General features: G+C 47.2%; 1 protein-coding gene across 3 annotated transcripts in view; it reads right to left on the bottom strand.

Annotated features, from left to right (window-relative positions):
- The window catches only part of TET3 (tet methylcytosine dioxygenase 3), a 124285-nt gene that overhangs the window by 51493 nt on the left and 49806 nt on the right, over nucleotides 1-22986 (bottom strand). For all 3 annotated transcript variants that reach the window (XM_009184442.4, XM_031655280.1, XM_009184443.4), the window contains one exon: nucleotides 9406-11539. In XM_009184442.4, coding sequence (XP_009182706.2) covers nucleotides 9406-11539 — 2134 coding nt within the window. The remainder of the gene's footprint in view (nucleotides 1-9405; nucleotides 11540-22986) is intronic.

The raw sequence follows: 22986 nt of genomic DNA, 5'->3' as shown, positions 1-22986 counted from the left end.
GATAAGATGTCAAGTTAAAATAAAGCCCCACAGTTGGCAGGATTTTTGTTTGGTGGTTCAGTAAGTATTTTTTCTTTGCACAATAGCCTTTTCGGTACTGTTGGCCTTCAGCTACAAAGCCAGCTCTTAGGATATGATTTCCCATCTCTCCAGCCCACCATCCTCGGCCCAGACCTTATCCCCTTCAAAAGCTGGAGCAAATGGGGAACATGCTCTGCCTGCATGCCCTGGTTTCCACACAGCATGGCTTCTAGATGGTGGTCTCCCATCTTCCAGCCCATTTCTCCAAGTTGTGGGGCCCCTCTGTTATTTTTCCCAACACTGGGAGTTGTGTACTCAGTGTGTCATTCTTTAATTCAATTTGATCTCAAAGTGGCAGACAGCCCTTGGAATTCATGGTTGAAGATTGGGGCTATTCCCAAATTTCAGCTGATGAAACCTTTTCCTCTATTTTTATTGATTTGGTTCCTTTCACCAGGTTTCAGGAAAGGAGTATTTTACCATCTTGCTGTTAAGTCACTATTTTACCTTGTAGTCCCCAAGGCAATATTTCTTCCTTCTCCATAAAGGTAAAGTGGCATCGCTGGGAAATGGCTCAACTCCTCTTAAAGAAAAATCTATTTTATGTCTTGTTTTGATCACTGAGAGTAGTGAAGGTGTTTTTTTTTTTTCCCCCCTCTCTAAAATACATGGTAGAAAGCTCTGGGGGAGAGCTCAGGAGAACAAAATCCAATTTTTGAGAAAATGCTCGTTATATGGCTTTAGGTGTTTTTCTTAACCCTGTGCACTTAATTCTATACTCATTAAAATATAAAAATATGTTCTGTTCCATTTCTGCTCTAGGCTGGGGAGAGAATGAATATATCCTTTCTGCTATCAGCAAGAGACACTTAACACAAGAAACCACGCATTACTACCTAACAGAAAAAGATGCTTAATTTCTAAAAGAACCTTCCACCTTTCTGCACTCTCTACACACAGACTAGGGCATCCACATTTTTCCAGGATTATACACAGGAGTACAGCTGAGGCATTTCTTTTTTATGACATTAGTACAGAGAGACAGTATACAATCAATGTACAGATGTCAAGATCACACAAAGGTTCCATTTGTACCTATCTACTCTTTCCAAACAATCCTATGCAATTGCCTCAGTTTCTCAGTCCATTTTCTGTTGTATAAACAGAACACCTGTTCTATAAAACAGAATACCTGAAACTGGGTAATTTATAAAGGAAAGGAATCTATCTCCTACAGTTCTGGAGTCTGAGAAGTCCAAGGTCAAGGTGCCACACCTAGTAAAGCCCTTCGTGTTGATGGGAACTCTGCAGAGTCTCAGGTGGTGCAGGCCACATGGTGAGGGGCTGGGTGCGCCAGCTCAGGTCTCTCTTCCCTTTCTGAATAGAGTCACCAGCCCCACTCCCATACTAACCTGTTAATCCATTAACCCATTACTCCATGAATGAATTAATCCATTCATGAGGATAGATCCTGCATCACCCAATCACCTCTTAAAGGCCACTCCTCTCAATACTGCCTTTAGGGGATTAAGTTTCTTTTTTTTTTTTTTTGAGACGGAGTCTTGCTCTGTCGCCCAGACTGGAGTGCAGTGGTGCGATCTCGGCAAACTCCGCCTCCTGGGTTCACGCCATTCTCCTGCCTCAGGCTCCTGAATAGCTGGGACTACAGGTGCCCACCACCAAGCCCGGCTTTATTTTTTTTTTTTGTATTTTTAGTAGACGGGGTTTCAATGTGTTAGCCAGGATGGTCTCAATCTCCTGACCTTGTGATCCGCCCCGCCTCGGCCTCCCAAAGTGCTGGGATCACAGGTGTGAGCCACTGCACTCGGCCGGGGATTAAGTTTCAACCTAAGTTCAGGGAAACAAAAACATTCAAACCACAGAACTCAGTTTTCTGATATAATTGTAGTGGACTTAACGCTGAAGAGCATAAGATTATATAGCTAATTAGATTCCACTTTAATGACAGTCAATGACTGCTAGTATGATGGCTCCTGAAAGCCACAGCCACAGGTAGGTAGAATGTGAGGCCCTACTCTGGATCAGGTGTGCTAGATGAATTTTTTAACACTAAACTCTCAGGTCAGCTGCCTGTGAAAACATGTACAGCATGCTGGGCCTTTATAATAATGGGCAAATTCACGACAATAAACATTAAAGGTAAGGAGATCATTCCTAAACCCATTTGACACCTTAACAGAGTATAATATGGAGGCAGAATAAGGCTGACCGGTTGACCAAAAAATATGAAGGGTACTTGCCATAGGCTTAGCACCAGTCTAGATGCTTTATAAATACAAGCGGCCAGACACGGTGGCTCACTCCTATAATCCCAGCACTCTGGGAGGCCAAGGTGGGTGGACTGCTTGAGTCCAGGAGCTCAAGATCAGCCTGGTCAACATGGCAAGACCCCCATCTCCCCTACAAAAAATTAAAAAAATTAGCCAGGCATACTGGTGCATGCCTGTAGTCCTGGCTACTTGGGAGGCTGAGGCAGGAGGATCGTTCAAGCCTAAGAGGTCAAGGCCGCAGTGAGCCATGAGTGTGCCACTGCTTTCCAGCCTGGGTGACAGAATGAGACCGCATCTCAAAAAACAAAACAAAACAAAATAAAACATGCAGTCCTTGTGCTTAAGGAACCTGGGATTTAACTGCAAAGACTGGTGCACACAGAACAAATAATGTAAGACAAGGAAGAATCCAGCATTAAATCCTAACCCTTCTTGTCTGATGCTGTTAGCCCTCTCAACCTTGAAACTATTCATTGGTTCTTTAATCTACCCCTCTCCTCAATTTCTTCCCACATCTTTTTCACACTTTCTTCGAAGCCTCCTGTTTGAGCTCCTCTCCCCTAAATGGTGGTAACTTCCATTCTCGGGCTTCTTTTTGATCTACACAGTCAGCCTGGTGAAATGACCAGGACTGAACATTTCAGTTACCATCAGTCTGCCAAAGACTACCAGTTCAGAGATCTGACCCAATGGACACCGCCAGGTCCCACGGACATCTCAAAAGCCATGTACCCAGACTTGCTGCCCTCCCAGTATTTCTAACCTTGGTGACAGGCAGCACCATCAACCCAGTCGTGCAGCCTGGAATCTCAGAGGTCACCTGTGACCACTCCTCCTCCCTTACTACTACATCCAACCAGTCACTGGAGCAGTTAATTCTTTTCTTATTCTTTCTCTTATCTGCCCCTCCCCTCCTCCTTTCTACTCAAGGTCACTCTAGTTCAGAGGCCCTTTATTTCTTGCCTGAACTACATCTGAGCCTACAAACTGGTTTCTCTGGCTTTGGTATCATCCCCTCTTCCCCTGAAACTCTCCTCTCCAGCCACTCCCAATCTTTCATCTTCCACACCCGTCACACCGGCATGACCTGTATTTCCCCACGTTCTCTCATCTTCCGCATCTTCATGTGCCTTTCCACATGCCTTTCATCTGCATAAACTTCAGGTCCCTTCTCTTGTTCCTCTATTAAACGTCTATCTATCCTTTAAAACTCAGTAAGACATCCTCTCCTGCAGGAAGTTCTCTCTGACACCCTGCTACTCATGGCCAGATTCCCCATCCTTTATATGGTGTCCAAATAGTCATTGTCTCAAAAAATATTTAAAAGATAGGAAGTTTCTCTTCATCTCAATGCAGTGGGGTGGGGGATTTGTGTGATACCTTCTCATAAAAATAAAAACTGTAGAAAACAGACTTTATGAGATTATAAACAAATAACTTTGTGTTCTCCATTCAGGACTATGTCCCATTTGAAATTCCCTGATGGACACACCATCGGCCACATTTGCTGGACAATGCCACTGCCTCACTCGGACTTTCACCACGCTCCAGGCAAAGGAGATATTTTCCCTGTGGCCACTTCTTCAGGGAAGAACAATCAACTGGTTAAAAATACAACATATTTCTATGAAGGCAACCACTAGCATCTACACCTCCTAACCTCCTGCTTTTGCTGTGGTTTAGTCTCTGCAGCTTCCTGTTGGCTGCTCCTCGGAGACATCAGGACAACACTTACAAACTAAAACAGACTGCTTCCTCATCTCTAAGATGGTGACTAGATGAGCACAAAGGATGCTTTTCCCACTAAAATGTCATTTGGATTCATTCTCTGTCCTAAACTGGCTCCTCTTGGGAATTTCCCTGTTACTGAAAATAGACAAAATACACAAAGCCGTAGGGAACAACAATCTCTATAGCTCCTTGTCCCATTCCTGACAATGGTGTTATAGGATGGTTGTGGGGGGACTCTCCAATGTGCATTTTTAAATATCCACACCTACAAGTCACTTGCAATAATTCAATACAGAAATTCAACTTGTGATAAATATTCTCAAAACTGTAAACATCATATTACCTTTTAGAGAATGGCATTTCCTTTCATGGCTTATAAGTTTACTTCTTTGAAGCTTTAAAGGGGTGCCTTTAATACTTCAAGATTCAGATAAAAAAATCCGCATGAGTCCCATCCAGACCTTCAGAAACCCACCATTTTTATATAAGGGGATTGGGGACTTTGGTTACGTGGTGATGCCCATGTTCGCTAAATTGTTTATTTGGCAAAATTACCAAATAACCTTGAATAATAGAGGTTTTGTTTTGTTTTGTTTTTTGAGATGGGGTCTTGCTCTGTCACCCAGGCTGGAGTGCAGTGGCACGATCTCAGCTCACTGCAACCTCAGCCTCCCAGGTTCAAGTGATTCTTCTGCTTCAGCCTCCAGAGTAACTGGAATTACAGGTGCCCACCACCACGCCCAGCTAATTTCTGTAGTTTTAGTAGAGATAGGGTTTCACCATACTGGCCAGGTGGTCTCGAATTCCTGACCTCATGATCCACCCACCTCGGCCTCCCAAAGTGCTGGGATTACAGGCATGAGCCACAGTGCCCAGGCCCCTCCCCTACCCCCCCCCCCCCCCTTTTTTTTTTTTTTGGCTATAGGAACTTGTATGCTTTTATAAAGTTGTTCCCATATTCTGTTATCAGCTATTAGGTGGCTTCATGGAGTCTCCATATTTCACCCCCACTTCTATGGAAAATTCTTCCTGTAACTACCTACCACCGGTGAGGGTATGAATTTCTGGAGTATGGGACTGTCCCACTGTCACCCCAGAGTGAGCACCTTGATTTCTAAGCCTTGTTCTGAGCCTGGATTCACAAAGACAAATTCTACCACACCAACTGAAGAAGTACCTGTTCAGGCATGGCGGCTTACACCTATAATCCTAGCACTTTGGGAGGCTGAGACAGGTGAACTGCCTGAGCTCAGGAGTTTGAGACTAGCCTGGGCAACACCATGAAACCCTGTCTCTACTAAAATACGAGAAGTTACCCAGGCATGGTGGCAGGTGCCTGTAATCCCAGTTACTCAGGAGGTCGAGGCATGAGAACTGCTTGAACCCAGGAGGCAGAGGTTGCAGTGAGCCAAGATCATGCCACTGCACTCCAGCATGGGCAACAGAGTGAGAAGCATGTGGCCAGACAATTCTGGAAAACAGAATGGGTTCTCCTAACACGAACCTCAGGCCCTCCAGAAATTTTCAGAGCAAATCTCTTCGTTGCCTCTCTTCAATTCTACTACCATTGTTTTAGTGAGGACCTGTTTCCCAGCTGACTAATTTCAAACACAATATGACATGGTGGTTAAGAGTCCAACTGCCTAGGTTCATATCTCACTTTCACTAGTTTGTATGACCTTGGTAAATTACTTAATCTGTTTCCTCACGGCTAAAATGGAGTCACTGACAGTACTTACCTCATAGAGCTGCTATGAGGATTAAGTGAGGTGGTGACTATAAAGTACTTGGCAGGGTGCCTAGACCTGAGCAGGTGCTTCATAAACACTTTTACTCTCAACAGCTTCCTAATGGGTCTCCTACCACAGGGTTCTCACCCTCCACCAATCCACCTTCCATGCTATTGCGAGTGTGCACTTTCACAAATATTTCTGGGTTATAAAATACAAATTTCATTGTAGAAAATTCAGAAAACACATGAGGGAAAGGTCATCCATATCCCAATCATAGAGACAATCCACTGTTGATATATTTCCTTCTAGTCTTTTTTCCATTTTTTAAAACTTAACTGAGATGATCGTTCAAATTTGTTTCACGTAAGTATTTTCCTCTAATTTAACAATAGAAAGTGTTGTTAGCTCCCAGTTTCTGGAGGTCTGGTTTCTCTGATGCTGACAGATGCCTGCACTTTTGCTCACTGCCTACAAGCGAAGATGTATCCTCTCTGGTGGGGGCTCCTCATCTGAGGAATGCAGGAGAACAGAGATTTCAGGTCACCCTTGCAACATCCCATCCTGCAAGCTTGCTCCTTATGCCAAGACTGTGCTTATGCACTCCTCAGTCTGGAAAGCCTTTCTGCCTCTCCCCATCTGTGTTCACGACAGTTTTCAAAACCCAGCTCTAAACAAGTGTTTCCTAGATAAAACATGACCTCCCATGATGACAACCAAGTCTGTGCTACAGGGTACTCCTGCGATGCAGCCACTTCCATACAGCAGCATGGGCCTCAGAGGCAAAAGGCACTCGGCACACACTGGTTGAGTGGGTGTCTAAATATTTTATTGTCTATTTTTTTTTTTTCCTTAAGTAAACCATAGGCTAGACGCAGTGGTTCACAACTATAATCCCAGCACTTTGGGAGGCTGAGATGACAGGACTGCTTGAGTCCAGAAGTTTGAGACAAGCCTGGGCAATACAGTGAGACCTCGTCTCTACAAAAAATTTTTAAAAATTAGCCAAGTATGGTGGCATGCACCTGTAATTCCAGCTACTCGGGAGACTGAGGTGGGAGGATTGCTTGAGCCCAGGAAGTGGAGGCTGCAGTGAGCAGAGATCATGCCACTGCATTCCAGCCCCAGCAACAGAGTGAGACCCTGCCTTAAAAAAAAAAAAAAAAAGTAAACCATAAAGTCCTTTAGTGATGAACCATTTCTCTTAATTTTATGCTTATTGGCAGTTATATATGGCTAGGTAATTAATATATGATAAATAAAGGAACAGTCAACTTTTTTTTCCTTTACAAAGGTATGGTTTTACTTTTCTTGCCCTACTGGACTTGATAGGCTTGATAACAGCTGACACTCTTGTGCCAACACAACACTAAGTGTTAAACTCATTACTAAACACATAGTAATGAATTTAATCCTCACAACAGTCCCGGTAAGGCACGTACTATTATCGTTTTCATTCTACATATGAGGAAGCAGAAACTGTGATGGGTTATGTAAAGTGCCCAAGCACTCCCAGCCAGTAAGTGGAGTTGGGATGCAAATTTAAAAACTAGTTTGACCACACATAATATCCATGTAATTAAATTCAACAATTAAAATCTTGACTAAGGACCAACTACGTCTTAAAACACTAGGTAAGGATATTTCCCACGTTGCAGAAGGAGAAACGAGGTGCTAAACACAGGCGGATGGGACACACACATACACGCATGGAGAAAAGGGTAGGCGGACCCCATGATCAAAACAAGTTTCCCCCATATGCTGGTAAATAAGAGGGCCCTCGAAGTCATGTCATTATTATTATTTTTTTTTTTTTTTGAGACAGAGTCTCGCTCTGCCTCCCAGGCTGGAGTGCAGTGGCACAATCTCGGCTCACTGCAAGCTCCGCCTCCTGGGTTCACACCATTCTCCTGTCTCAGCCTCCCAAGTAGCTGGGACTACAGGTGCCCACTACCCACCTGGCTAATTTTTTGTATTTTTAGTAGAGACGGGGTTTCACCGTGCTAGCCAGGATGGTCTCGATCTCCTCACCTCGTGATCCACTTGCCTCGGCCTCCCAAAGTGCTGGGATTACAGGCATGAGCCACCGCGCTGGGCCCAGTCATGTCATTATTAGTCATATCTAAGAATGGACAGGGCCAGTGGGAACCACCATCTTGGAGCATGTCTGTGAGTGCCTGGCAGCACACCTGTCCACCCCCAGATAAGAGCCCTGGGGCCAGCTTTTCCTTGTTCTGCACATGGCTCCTTGTCACCCACCCCTCTGCCTCATACCCCAGGAGTTGGGGAGGGATAGCTGGAGCAGGCGGAACAGCCCAGCTCTCCTCACTGACCAGGAGACAACATCCCAGCAAGTCCATGACTTATTTGATATTTACGTATTTTTCACAAGTAGGGAAGACAGCCTTTTCCCCAAGACCCGTCTGTGTATCATAAAATCTCAAGAATTCAATATGCTCATCGCCAGCATCACCGTGTTTTCTGTCAACATCTGAAACGCACATAGCTTTTACAGAACACTCCATAAACAGAGCATGGGGGCCGAGTGGACCTGGAGCTTGCCCCTGTCCTCTAGGACCTCCCAGAGACAGTATGCTTAGAGGGGAGTGGTCCTCAGAGGCACTGCACCCTGCTCTGATTCCAGAAGACAAGGCTTAGAAGTGGACTCAACTCCTCAACGCGTTCTTATGCAGGCACAGCTTCAACCATGACTTGCAGGCTAACTACGTCCAAACATGTAACTCAGACCCTGACCTGGTCTCCTGGCCACTTCAGATGTGGTTCGTCCAATGGGAACTCACTTCCCGTCCTCCCAGTCTGAGTTCTCAGTGAACACCACCACCCCAGGCAGAGACCTGCAGTATCTCATTCCCTCCTCCCACAAGCCTTCCTCTGGAGACCTTCCAACCCCTCCCTCTGCCACCGGCTCTTTCAGGCCAGGCCCTTGTCATTTCTTGCCTGGCTCATGACAACACCTTTCCTACAGCTATGCCTCCTCAGTGCCCTCAAGCTTCCCTACCCACCATAAGCCAGAAGTCTTTCAAAAGCATGAGGTGACAGGGCATTCCTTGCTTTAAAATCCTCAGGAGCTCACTATTACCTGTGGGGTCAAGTCAAACTCTTAGCCGTGGCTCCCTGGGCCCTGCACAATCTGGACCCTGACCATCCTCCCCACCCACCAAGCCACCTTTTGTTCATCCCCACATATACCCAAACCCTTTTGCTCCTGCCTGAACCAAGTATAGTCCAAGTAAGTTCCACTCCCTCACAGCCACTAAGCTGTTGCCCAAGCTACTCCCTCTTCCTAGAATGTGTCCTTTCTACCTGATGGCTCTGTAGGGCTCGGCACAAGTACTACCTCCTACGGGAAGGCCTCTATTATGCCTTCAACTCCATTTGTGTATTAAAGCCCCTTGCCCATCTCAACCGACGTGGCATACACCAACAGTATCAGGTCAATTTCTTTCAATGTCTTTTCCACTAGGCTATGAGCTCATTTCTATGTTCCCAGAACCCAGTGTCGCAGTTGGCAAACAATAAATGTTTGCCAAATGAAAGCAGAGCCTAGAAATCCCTAGCTTACCAGGCCACAGCCGTTTCTCTGCCTTTTCCTGACACCCAGGCGGACTTACCGACGCAATCGCAGGTGGGGAACTCGGCCTGGGCTCTCTTGGCAGGTGTGTCCAGCAGACTCTTGGTGGGTGTGTCCAGGTACTTAAGAGGTGACTCCAAGAAGCCACTGAGGGTGGGTGTGAGTGGGTTCTCTGCCTTGGTGGGTGTGGCCTCCTGGCCTCCCTCCTCTGAATGGAAGCAGGTTGTTGAGAGCACAGTCACAGCCCCTGAAGACTCAATCTTGATTTGCTTGGGGGAACGGGTAGCAAAGGGGCTCTCAGGGGCTGGGAGACATGTTTGCTGGTTCTCGGGGTCCTGAATGGGCACAGAAGGGGGGCCGGGAAGCCCAAAGCTATCTCCAAATTCAGCCTCAAACTGCCGGATGAGCTCTTCCAGCTTGTCATCGGCAGGGGGAAGAGGGCCGGTGGAGCCTGGCTGCAAGGTTGTCATGGGGCTGGGGGACCTCATTTCCTGAGTAGGGGGCAGCAGGCTGTCCCTGGAGGGACTAGGTGCAAATAGCGCAAGAGAAGGTTCTGGGGGCAGGGGCACAGCAGAGCCCTGTGAGGCAGGTAGAGGGGCCGGTGGATGAACCTGTACTTCCTGGGAGGCCGGGGACCTGAGCCCTTCCAGGACAATCTGCCGGACAGGCGGGAAGAGTGGCTGTGCTTCCCGGGGCCTGGACTTCTTGATCTGAATGGGCTTTCGGACACTGGGCTTGATCCCAGGGGCAGCTTTCTCTGTTCCCACGGGACCTCCAGCTGGTGTTGGGAGCTTCTTCTTCTTCTCCTTGGGTGGTCTGTCTGGAAGCCGTGGGGCAGGTGAGCTTGGTGGGGGCCACCAGCCAGGAGCAGAAGGCTCCGAAGGAGCAGGGAAGGAGGTGTCGTGAGCCTGTTCTAGGAAGAGGCTGCGCTTGTGATGGAGGTGCTGCTGCAGGGCGGTCTGGGCCTTCTGGTGGGTGTCGGGCTCCGAGGATGGCGTGGGAGCCTCCCTCTGAAGCACAGGGGATGGGGCCAGGGCTGGGGAGGAAGAGGGTGCCTCTACCTTGACCTTGGGCTTGGTAGGCAGGACCTCAGGCCGCTTGAATACTGACTGGATGTAATCACTGGCGCTGCCCAACAACTGCTCCAGTTCAGCCATGGGGTCGTGGCTTGGGCGAGGCATGGGCCAGGAGCTCCGGGGCGTTGCTGGAGGGGTGTCAGTGCCCCAGACTTCAGGGAACTCAGTTCGAGGAGTTGCTGGAGGGAAGGCAGAGCTATCAGGAGCAAAAGATGAGTGCTCTTCAGGAGGAACCACAGGCCATGAGGGAGCCCGGAGGTAAGACTGGGGAGATCTGAAAGGGGCAGGAGGTGACAAGGCCTCAGGAAGGGGGCAAGAAGCCTGGGGGGTGGAATGAGAAGGCTGCGGGAGGGCGGAGGAGAGCTGTGTGAGGGCCTCGATGGCAATGGCGGTCTGCAAGCTGATGTTTTTTTCCTTGGCGATGCTCAGGGCACTCTGGGACAGGGGCAGGCCCTCTTGGGGAGAGATCTGGGGCACCTCTGAGCTGAGGAGTGGCCTGGTGCTTGGTGCTGGGAGACCGGCCTCACCAGGAGGCAGAGGCCCTGGGAGCCTGGGCCGCTCCTCCCCTCCTTCCATGACCACAGACTTGATCTTCCCCTCCAGCCACTCGAGGTAGTCAGGGCATTCTGGGCCATCGCAGTTGCAGTTGGGTGGTTTCATACCATGCCGCGCAAGGGCCAGGGCCGTCTGCAGTGTGTCAAGGTCTTCGCTGCCAGCAGAGCAGCCCTCGGGCCCTGGCCGGGATCCCCTGCTGTTGTTCCCAGCCTCACGACTCATCTCACGGTTGAAGGTTTCATAGAGCCGGGTGCTAAGGGCCCCATAAGAGGACACAGCTTCGGCCACAGCCGAAAAGGCCACCAGATCGTGGGCATCTTCCAGGCGAGCAGTATGAGCTGGGCCTGGGGCAGCCTCCCAGTCGGGCTTTTGGTCTACCCGCCAAGGACCCCCAGTCCCCAGCAGACTGGGTCCAGCGGGCTCTCTAGCACCATTGACCGGCACCCCTGAGGCGCTTAGCTGCCGTGAGTCCCCATGGTACACTGGCCCTGAGTCCATCTGACCTGGAACAGGTCCATCAACTGGGCTGAGCTCTGAGCCTGTCTAAAGAGAGAGAGAAGGGGGAAAAAGGAAAAAAATGAACCACACTATTTGAAAAGCATTTCCCTGCTTCATACCACTCAGGTGCACATCTGACCCCCAACTTTTCTTGCAAATCCTCTCTCTGGTACTTCTTGAGCCTCCAATTCATCTTCCCATGTCTTTGGTTCCCTAGCGAGCTTCACCAGCAGAAATAAAAAGAAGATCTTTAAGATATTTTTAAAGAGAAGATCCTAATGTGACATTCTTAATGTTGTTCAGAAACTTTTGGAGCCTCAGATCAATCACACGAATGAGGCTCTCCTAAAGCCAGAGACACACAAAAAAGTCCTTAATTCACAATGATCAAAATCACACTAGGACTTTATTTTGTTTTGTCAAGATGGAAAGAAATCCAGCCAAGCCTGTGTGTACACACGTGCTCTAAGCGTGAAGTGTGGGTTTGTAGGGGTAGGGAAAGAGGAGCTTTGATTAACAAATTCAGCCTGGACCATGGGTCAGCCACGGCTTCCTAGTGGGAACCCACAGTTCTTTTCTCCCCCTAAAATTGTCCTCACTTAAGCCCAGGCCGAGCACAGAAAGCTGGCAACAGACCACATTCCCACACACAGCCCCAGGCCTGAGGGAAACGCCGATGATCTGACACAGCATGCATTTAGCCCCATGCCCGGTCAGTCCTGCCAAAGACAAGCAAGTTGCTGCTTAGAGAAGGATTCAAGCCTCTCCCTGAGCACAAGAACCAGCACTATATACCTCATATCCCCAAAAGCACACCAAAGGGGGAAGGATGAGAGTAAGAGGGCCAGGAGGACCTGGCCCAGCAAGTGAAAAGTGAATACAAAGATGTGAAATTGAGTTTGCAGACCCATCCCTTAGGAAAGGAAAGCTCTTCCTTACTGTAGAATGCTAAGAGAAAACATAGAAGGACTGATGGATTTAGAGAGTCATCAGTGGCAGCAGGTGAAAGCATGGTGAGGTACAGGATGTATGTATGCATGGTCTCAAAGCATCTCCTCTAAAATTACATAATTACAATAGAAACTGTAGTGGAGAGATCTGGTAGACAGACACCACCTTAATCCAAATGACCAAAGTTACCATCATCACCAATACTGAGACAAAACACCACCATGTGCCTCTTGATGTAAGACACTGCGGAAGACTTAACACCACTCACATAGAACTCCTGCCAAAATGTATAACCCGAATCTAATCACAAGGACACATCAGATAAACCCAAATTGAAGGGTAATCTAGAAAGTACCTGGATTGTTCTCTTCAAAAAGTTTCAAAGTCAAGAAAAACAATCTCTTCCCTCAAAAAGAACAGCTAAATGCATGTTCATGGGTTAGACCTCAGACTGGGGAAAAATACACTAGTTTTTTTGGGACAAGTCATGAAATGTGAATATGGACGTGGATAAGATAATATTCTGTCATTCCTAATCTTGACTTGGATCATTAGACAATGGGTTATGTAACAGAATGCCCTTGTTCTCAGAATACACATACTGAAGTATTTAGGAGTAAAGGGACAGTACAGACAGTCCCCAACTTATGATGGTTCCACTTAAGATTCTGACTTTGCAACAGGCATTCAATAGAAACCATACTTTGAATTTTGATCTTTTCTGAGGCTAGCAATACTTTAGCGATGCTGGGCAGTGGCAGCAACCCAGAGCCCCCGGTCAACCACGCAATCACCAAGGTAAACAACTGAGGCTCCACAATGTTCCATGCTGTCAGGGTTTTCTGGATATTGTGTTCTGTGTTTTAGCATCCCATCATGTCTATAAAATGCCCATTTTTGACTTACAATACTTTCAATTTATGATTAGTTTATTGGGACATGACTCAGTCATAAGTTGAGGAACACTGTGTACTCAATCTCAAATGATTCAGGAGAAAAAACGATATACATATGGAAAAATATGTCTCTATAAACAAAATGATAAATACATGAGGCAAAACCTACACATTGGGGGTATGTGAGTCCCAAGTATGATCCCTGCTATTTTTCTATAAATTTTTAAATTCTGTTAAAATAAAAAGCTAAATAAGAAATCAGTCCCTCAAGTATAACACAAAGTGTTTTTTTTATTTTAGAGACACACTCTCACCCAGGCTGGAGTTCAGTGGCGTGATCATAGTTCACTGTAGCCTTGAACTCCTGGACTCAGGTGATCCTCCCACCTCAGCCTATCAAGTAGCTGGGAGTTGATGCATGTACCACGCTCAGCTAATTTTTTTTTTTTTTTTTTAAGAGCTTGAGTCTTGCTATGTTGCCCAGGCTGATCTCTAACTTCTGGCCTCAAATGATGCTCTGGCCTTAGCCTCCTAAAGTGTTGGGATTATAGGTGTGAGATACTGTGTCTGGCCTCAAAGTGTTTTAAGTAGGTGGCTAAAATGATGCCAGTCCTAAGACTGTCAGACAAGGCCATCACAGGCTCCTAAGTGTGGTGGGAAACTAGGGTTTGGGATGAGCTCTGTGGGAGATTAGCAGAGGTTCCGGCCAGCAGTTTCTGCCTCATCCTCACCCTTGCCTCCATTCTGGCCACAAAAGACCCTCATGCTTTTCTAACAGGCCATGTTCTCTGACGTCACCAGGCTTTGTACACGCAGTTCTCATTGCCTGGAATGACCTTCTCAGCCTCTTAGAGTGGCCTCTCTGGCTTATCCTTCAAGCATCAGCTCAGTGTCACCTCTTCCCCTACCTACTTCACAGAATTATCTGTGGCTCCTTCCCCGGGTTCCCAGGGCACCTTCATTAGCACTTATCACATGCCACTACTGTTATTTGTTCAAGCAGCTGCCTCCCTCCCCCTCTAGATGGTGGCTCCTGCCAGGCAGGGTCCAAATCTCCATGACTCCTGTGCTTCCTGCCCACAGCTGGAGCAGTAACACTCAGGTAAATGAAAAGCCTGCCATCCCTACTGGCCACAGAGTGTATCAGCTTTTCCCTGACCCCAGTGGAAGACTACCTTTCAGAAGTCTAGGAATGTGGCAGATCACCCAGCACACTCTTCTTTCTTAGAAGCCTAAACTAATGTGGCTAACAAGGCTATACAATCTGAAGTGGTCAAATCTTACATGCTTATGTAGGAAGATAGAAGGAGCATGCATAACCAAGAAGAAACAAACCGAGAGTAGCACAGATTTACAAAAACAGTGTCAGGAAGACTAATGCTACATGAGTGGAGGCTTCCCCAAAATGGTCAAGACAACTAAAAGGGATTTAAAAAGTTATTTTTGGTGTGTGAATAAGAACAAGGAAGGGCTAGAATGGCTCTTGTGCCTCTGAATTCCCTGGGAAGGAAAATGCTCCTTGGACCAAAAAGAGGAGAAAAGGAAAAGCAGACATAGATATGAGGTAAGTGAAGCCACTATGGATAGGGAGATCTTAAGAAACTCTAAATTCCTATTTCCCAACCAAGAGATCCCACTGATACCTTTCTCAACACCTGTCAGTGATGCTGGAGGAAACCTGCCAGCAGGAGACGGGGCCAACAGGCAAGAAAAGGAGAAGCGTCCTTCCAACTCTCAGTCTGCTGCGTTTAAGAACAGCCCGGGTAAGAACCACAGGAGTCAGGTTCCACAGAAGGCCATTAACCTACCAACATCCAAACAATCTTAGTGCTTTGAGTCATGGGGTCATTGGAGAGCAGATGGGGAGATACTGTGGCTGACAGGTCACAAAGCCGAGAGCTTTGGGCCAAATCTGCCACAAGTTTGTTTTACTTGCCTATATGGTGTTAACGTTTTTGTTTTGCTAACATTCGAAAATCAAATTCCACATGAAACCTGGATTTTCTTGAAGGCCCATGCTTCTACGGGCAAGTTTGTCTGTAACTGAGCAGTGGCTCCTGCTTACATAGAATACAACTATTCCAACTCACCCCCAGCTTCCCCACTCCACACTGCCTTCTTGAAACCAAGGCTGGGGTCAGGATTTACTTATTAATTGCTTGAATTAATTATCACTTCACTCACTTCTGTTACCTGCCAACCCCCTGTAAGCCTTTGACTTTGCAACTTCGGCTGTGGACGTTCAAGTTTCACAAGGTCTGCCATGATCCTTTTGAGGTCAGCTACAGAGAACTACAGGCTGGAAGGGCTGGTTCACCACTGGTTGAATGACCATGCTCAAAGCGTACAAGAGGTGTATCAACTGGGAGAACGGTCTTTAGTGGTCTGCCACAGGGCTCTGTTCTTAGAACTATCCTGTTCAACATATTTATCAATAATGATAGAGAAGGCTCACTTAATAAATAAGTAGATGTTGGGCTGGGCGCGGTGGCTCAAGCCTGTAATCCCAGCACTTTGGGAGGCCGAGACGGGCGGATCACGAGGTCAGGAGATCGAGACCATCCTGGCTAACACGGTGAAACCCCGTCTCTACTAAAAAATACAAAAAAAAAAACTAGCCGGGCGAGGTGGCGGGCGCCTGTAGTCCCAACTACTTGGGAGGCTGAGGCAGGAGAATGGCATAAACCCGGGAGGCAGAGCTTGCAGTAAGCTGAGATCGCGCCACTGCACTCCAGCCTGGGCGACAGAGCGAGACTCTGTCTCAAAAAAAATAAATAAAATAAATAAATAAATAAATAAATAAGTAGATGTTGAAAATAGAAGGGATAAAGCTATGTTGAGTGACAGAACCAGGTGCCAAAAGGTCAACAGACCAGAGAGAAAAAAAATCTAAAAGGGTAAACAGGGTCTCATACTTAGGCCCCAAGCCACATCTGTGGAAATAAATTAAAGACGGAAGAAGCACACAATAGCAGCAGCGGTACCCATAAAAATGTCTTAGGAATCAGAAGAGGTAAAACCCTGAGAGCCAACTGATGGCACACCCAATATGATGTCATGTGGCAGCTTCAAAAGGCCTTATAACCCAGATTTTTTCAAAAATTTTCACTACAATCCACAGTAAGAAATACATTTTACACTGTGATCCATTAGCTACTTATATACAAGTTTTGTAAAACAGTACTTCCACTTAATAGATACATTAATGTATCTTTCTTCTTTATTTTTAAACGCAGGTTGCAACCTTCTACGTTGATTTCGGGGTCTACTAATGGGTTTTGACCCAGTCTGACACACAGCTATGACCTGACCTGAACAGGACGACAGCACAGGCAGTGACAGCCCTGCTTGTGACCCAGACAGTCCCCACCTGAACGCAGGCTTCCCTGTGGGGCTGCACCCTCTGGACGCAGAGGAAGGCGAGCACGAGGGTTCAAAACCACAGGAGGAACAGCTCCCTTTTGGTTCTGAACAAGATACAACTCCAGAAAGTCTTTAAACATCCGCAGGCCTACTAGTAATTTGGGAAAAGAATGAGACTTGTTCTGAGTGGCCTTAAGGGATGGAATTAGAAAATGGGTAACGAGAGAGAAAAGCTTAAGTTCCATCTAGGGAGGGATTTGCTTAATACTTAGAGATACTAGAAAATGCACTGAAACCAGTCCCCCTAAAAACCAGAGGAAACAAGTTCTTATCAATGGAGATGCGGAAAAGAAAAGCAAGCAGCTATTTGGCAATTATCGGCAGGGAGGCAGGACAATGCCAGACGAGGATGGGGACTAGTTTAGCCCTTTTGAAGCCTCAGCTTGGATCCGTCCCAGCTCAGAAACCCTCCGCTTTCCCCCTCGATTGTCATTCCCTTCTGGGCTTCAGCAAACATCACTGTGAGATGCTCCTTTTTTTGAGACAGAGTCTTGCTCTGTCGCCCAAGATGTAGTGGAGTTGCGCGATCACGGCTTAATGCAGCCTCAACTGATTCTCCCACCTCAGCCTCCCAAGTAGCTGGGACCACAGGTATGCACCACCATGCCCCGCTGATTTTATTTTTAGTAGAGACAAGGTCTTCCTATGTTGTCCAGGCTGCTGTCAAAACTGCTGAGTTCAAGCAATTTTCCTGCCCCGGCCTCCCAAAATGCTGGGATTACAGGCGTGAGCCACCATGCCTGGTCTAAATGTCTGTTTTCTGTCTGGACTTCTCAACTACCCTCCAGTTAGCTCCAACCCCTAGACCATGCCATAAGTCCACTGAGAGTCAGCTTGTCTAAAACAGAACTGAACTCTTCCTCCTGACAGCAACTTTCCCAACTTCCCTATTTTTGCATTAACGAACATTCCCAACCCAAATGTTACCCATATTCTTCCAATGTGTGCAGTCATTGGATCCAAACAATTCTAAATGTGAACTGTTTCTCAATTTTATCTCCTCCCTTTCCATCCCTGCCTTCCCAATCGGGGTCTTTCTGTGTGTATGTTTTAATTGTCTCACCTGACAGTGGGTCCTCTAAGCAACTCTATGTACCCCCAAGCTCCCTCCCTGACCACAGATCCGTGCGGGCGCGCGCGCACACACACACACACACTCTTCTCCACCCTACGATCTCTTGAACATACCCTCTCTTAAGACTTCCAGCCGCCAACTTCATAACTCTTCCTCGTCGTCCACCCTGGCTTCAATCTTCAGTTGAAGAATGCCATTCATATGCATCAAGTGCTTAATACGTGTGACAGACTGTGTGTTCCAAAGATGGCCACAACATTCCCTCCATCTCACATGCTCTTCTTATTGTGTGACTTGGACACTTCCCCCACGGAGAGGTGGGATCTATGTTCCCTCCTCTTCAATCTGGGTGGGCTTGTGACAATGGAAGTGACGCTACATGACTTTCAAAGCTAGATCACAAAAGGCAATTCAGCTTCTGCCTGGTTCTCTTGGGACACTCACTCTTGGAGCCCAGCCACCATGCTGTGAGGAAGCCCAGGCCATGTGGAGAGGCCACATGGAGGAGTCAGCTGACATTCCTAGCTGAGGTCCCCGGCAACAGCTGTCGTCATTTGCCAAATGTGTGAGTGAAGGAGCCCTTAGAGGATTCCAGCCCAGTCATCAAGTTACCTCCAGCTTTTATGCCTTCCCAGCTGAGACCCTAAATATCAAGGAACATATAGAAGCTACCCACGCTGTTGTCACTTCTGACTTCCCAATCCACAGAATCCCCTGGGCATAACAAAAGGATTACTGTTTTATACCACTGTGTTATGGGGTGATTTGTTACCTCACAATAGACCAGACTATATATTTCAGGAACCCCAAGAAGTTTTAAAATGAAAAGGAAGAAAAAGGCCTATAAGTCAATGCCCTAAATCATACCAGTGCTGTGAAAGCAGTATCTACAGAGGCCTGCGGGGGTTCAGTATATACAGCTATCTGGGCAGGTGGGTATCCAGGAAGGTTTTATCTCAAAGAAATCTCAGAGAGGCTGGAGAGAGCGGCAGGTATTTTGGAAGAAGGCGAAGAATTCTGCAGGAATTCCAGATGGAAGGAATAGAATGTGCAAAGGCAGAGAATCATAAGCCCTGGCAGGCTTGGAGATGGGTAAGCTGTTGAGTGTATCTTGATCGCAAAGGCAGGGGAGGCAGGTGTGTGCACCACAGCCTGAATGCTACAGAGAGCAGATTTACATTTCAGGAGGGGCATTCACGCATCCTGCAGAAGACAGCCTGCAGGGTTCAAGGCTGGTGAGCCAAAGACGAGTTAGGAGACTATGCAACTGTCCAGATTAGTAACAATAAGGACCTGAACTAAGGCACTAGCAGACAGATGGGGATGAAACGTGGTTATGGAGGTAAGTGATTAAATTTAGCAGTGAGACAAGGAACAGAATCAACCCCTCCCTGAGAAAGTCCTCCTTGACCAGTCCTGTCCACCACAGACTGCCCCAGAGTCTACAGTCACCGTGCGCAGTCACGTTCTGTTAGGGATCTTTAATAAGAGTGTATGGTCAACTCCACCATTTGCTCCTAGGGAACCAGGCATCTGCCACACCTTCAAAACTCACCGGAGTCTCTAGAAGGCGTTCAAAAAGCTCTGGCACTTCTTCCTCCCCAGGGACCTGGCTGGTACAAGCCTCATCACCCCCATACTTCAAGATGATCCATGGAGGCTCTAGGCAGAGTTGGTGATCTCTCTGCTATTATGGCACCCATTACAACGCACACATGGTAGAGGTCTGCAAAGGCTGTAGGGGGCCTCCAGAGAAGTCCACCAAGGTGCTGGTGCTGCACATCTTGCTGCCAACTTCCAGGTGCAAACCCCTTTTCCCTGCCCTCACTGGGGTCCTCACACCCAACCCCATCAGGTTTCTTCCCTGCTTCACAGTATCACTGAGAGGGGGTATGCCCATCCCAGGCTAGGTCTTCCCCAAGTTGGAGGTGTGTTCCCATCACCTAGGGGAAGCAGGGATTTGTTACTAGGAGACTGAGAGGCAGGAAACGTTACTTAGGCAGAGCAAATGTCCTTCTCAGATCCAAGAAGAGACATGACTTTTCACTACACTCCATGAAGAGTTCATATGTGCATACAGCATCGCCAACCCCAACACATTTCCCACCTTCAGAGGGCTGGGGGCCCTGTGCTGAAGGTGACCCTGAACCCTGCCTGGCTAGCTCACAAGGTCCCCTGCCTCCTCCTCCACAGTGCACTCCCTTCTTAGACTCCCAAATCCCCAGAGCTGGTCCTCCAGACATCTGCAGGCATTCAGCAGCAGCACCCTGCCCTCCCCACCCAGGGGGCTCCAGAGCCCCCCAGATGCCAGGCAAGGTGGGAAAAGTGTGGAACACCACTCCCCAAACACCTCATTCAGTCAGCAACACAGTGAAGGATGCAGATATGACACCAGGTTTTCCAAATCCTTCCTGACTCTCAACACATCAGAACCAGATCAGCAATTCTCTATTAAAGGAAAACAGGGAAGAGAGAAGATGAAGAATGTTATCTTGAAAGAGCAAAGTCCTCATTGGTTATACTTTCTTATGGCCTCTAAGAAAGGGGAAGTTACAAGAGGAACAGAGTCTGGAGGGCTGTTTTGCTGACTGTCAGCAGTTACACACCATATTAGAAGAACCATGTCCAAGAAAGTGTTTTGGGCCAGAATGAACTAGCCTGTAGTCAACCTTCAGAGCCCAGTAGCCCATTCTCTGCAGGAGAATCTCCTGAAGCGAATTCTAATGGGACTCCAAGATAGTGGTGACTGCTCCCCACCCTGCTGGCCAATAAACTCCACCCAGTACTTTCCCAACCGCACATACCACCAGCTCAGCTAGTCTGATCCACAGCAGCTGTTCAAGGGGCTGCTCTTTCTAGCCTCATCCTTTATCTCAGTCCTAGAGTTCAGAATCCACCTCCATACAAAGCTAGTTCCTTCTTCCTTGCCACCAAATGGATGGCCCCACTCTCTCTAATAGCAAATGGGTTGTATTTATGGCATGTTCTGTCTAGGGTTGATCAATTATTCATTCCTCAAGAGGATTCTCCCTTCGGAAGATTTATTGATAAAACTAATCAGCGAGTGTAGAAAGAGATTTTTAGGGGAACCCTTGCAGAGGATGTGCACATCTGCCTGTTCTCGGCAGAAGCGAGTGTGTGCCCATGGCACACTGGCTAGCCCAGTCCCATGTCTCCATGTCTGCACCCTCCATACCCAAACTGGCCCTCTCTGCAGAGAGCAACTCCAGGATTATGTGTAACTTCTTGAGAGCATTATATGTTGGCAGAGGGTATTCTTGTATGAGGTAGGGAGAGGCAGTTGTTCTATGTGATTACTACATGCACATCAGTAAAACATTTTAAAATCTAATTTTTTTCCTACTACAAAATGGGCAGATACAGCAAATCTTTCGGTGGCTGGGGTGATACTTAAGAAAAAGCTGAAATGGGCCCAATTCCCTGAGGTCATCATATCTGGCAGAAGCACAGGACTTTGTTCATGTCCTCTGACCTAACAGCAATTAATGTGGGTTCGGAGAAGAAAGGAAAAGAAGAGAAGAAACCAGGAAAAGTCTCTACGTGACTCTGATGGAACCCTTTTATGATAGGCGGAGTATCATGCTAATTGTCGCACATTCACTTATCTCATTTAATCACCAGACACTCCTCCAAGGTGGAGATCAGAGATGAGGACACCAAACACAGAGAGGGGAAGTAATTGCCTCAAGATCACAAGGCAATGTGGAAGAGCACAGCCATTTTTAACCACTAAGTACTCTTAATTTCACTGGAAATGTAGAAGTAAACAAGCCAACAGAAGACATAAAAAAGCTACATGTGCCAATGATTTTCCCTCAACACGAACAGTAGAGAATTACAAACAACCTGAGTGCCCCAACAATAGGGAGATGATTTTAAATTTTATATTTCTTCTTCGTGAAAATAAAATAGGGAATAAACATATGAAAAAATACTTGATATCTTCAGTAATCAGAAAAATACAAAATAAGATCACAAGAAGATTCCATTTTATACTTATTACGTAGGACTGAAGAGGAAGAACATTTAGTTTGAATCTTGGCCCCACCACTTACTAGCTGTGTGACCATAAGCAAGTTAGCTAATCTCTCTGTGCCTCTCTTTTGTCACCTGTAAATTGGGGATGAGTAACAGTACCTACCTCACAAGATTATTATGAAAATTAAACAATATATGAAGAGCACTTACAACAGTACCAGATACATAGTAAGCACTGCGAGAGGGTATTTTAGTTTAATACCAAGTGCCAATGGGGTTTAGCAAGAACTTTTTTTTTTGAGACAGTCTCGCTCTGTCGCCCAGACTGGAGTGCAGTGGTGGGATCTTGGCTCACTGCAACCTCCACCTCCAGGGCGCAAATGATTCTTGTACCTCAGTCTCCCAAGTAGCTGGGACTATAGGCGCACAACATCACACCCAGCTTGCTTGCTTATTTATTTATTTACTTATTTAGTAGAGAAGGGGTTTCATTATGTTGTCAGGCTAGTCTCAAACTCCTGGTATCAAAGGATCCACCCACCTCGGCCTTCCAAAGTGTTGGGATTACAGGTGGTAGCCACCACACACTTTTTTTGAGATGGAGTCTCACTTTGTCGCCCAGGCTGGAGTGCAATGGCGAGATCTCAGCTCACTGCCAACCTCCACCTCCCGGGCTCAAGTGATTTTCTTGCATCAGCCTCCTGAGTAGCTGGGATTATAGGCGCCCACCACCATGCCCGGCTCATTTTTGTATTTTTAGTAGAGATGGGATTTCACCATGTTGGCCAGCTGGTTTTGAACTCCTGACCTCAAGCCACCGTGCTCGGCCCCAATAACTACTATTTTTTTTTTTTTGAGATGGAGTCTCACTCTGTCACCCAGGCTGGAGTGCAGTGGAGCGATCTCGGCTCACTGCAAGCTCCACCTCCTGGGGTCACGCCATTCTCCTGCCTCTGCCTCCCGAGTAGCTGGGACTACAGGTGCCTGCCACCACACCCGGCTGATATTTTTTTTTTGTATTTTTTAGTAGAGATGGGGGTTTCACCATGTTAACCAGGATGGTCTTGGTCTCCTGACCTCGTGATCCGCCCACCTCAGCCTCCTAAAGTGCTGGGATTACAGGCATGAGCCACTGCGCCCGGGCCCCA

This window comes from Papio anubis, chromosome 14 (assembly GCF_008728515.1).
Source record: "Papio anubis isolate 15944 chromosome 14, Panubis1.0, whole genome shotgun sequence".
Lineage (NCBI taxonomy): Eukaryota > Metazoa > Chordata > Mammalia > Primates > Cercopithecidae > Papio > Papio anubis.
The sequence above is the reverse complement of the archived record's forward strand: the minus strand, read 5'-3'. Positions and strand labels throughout refer to the sequence as shown.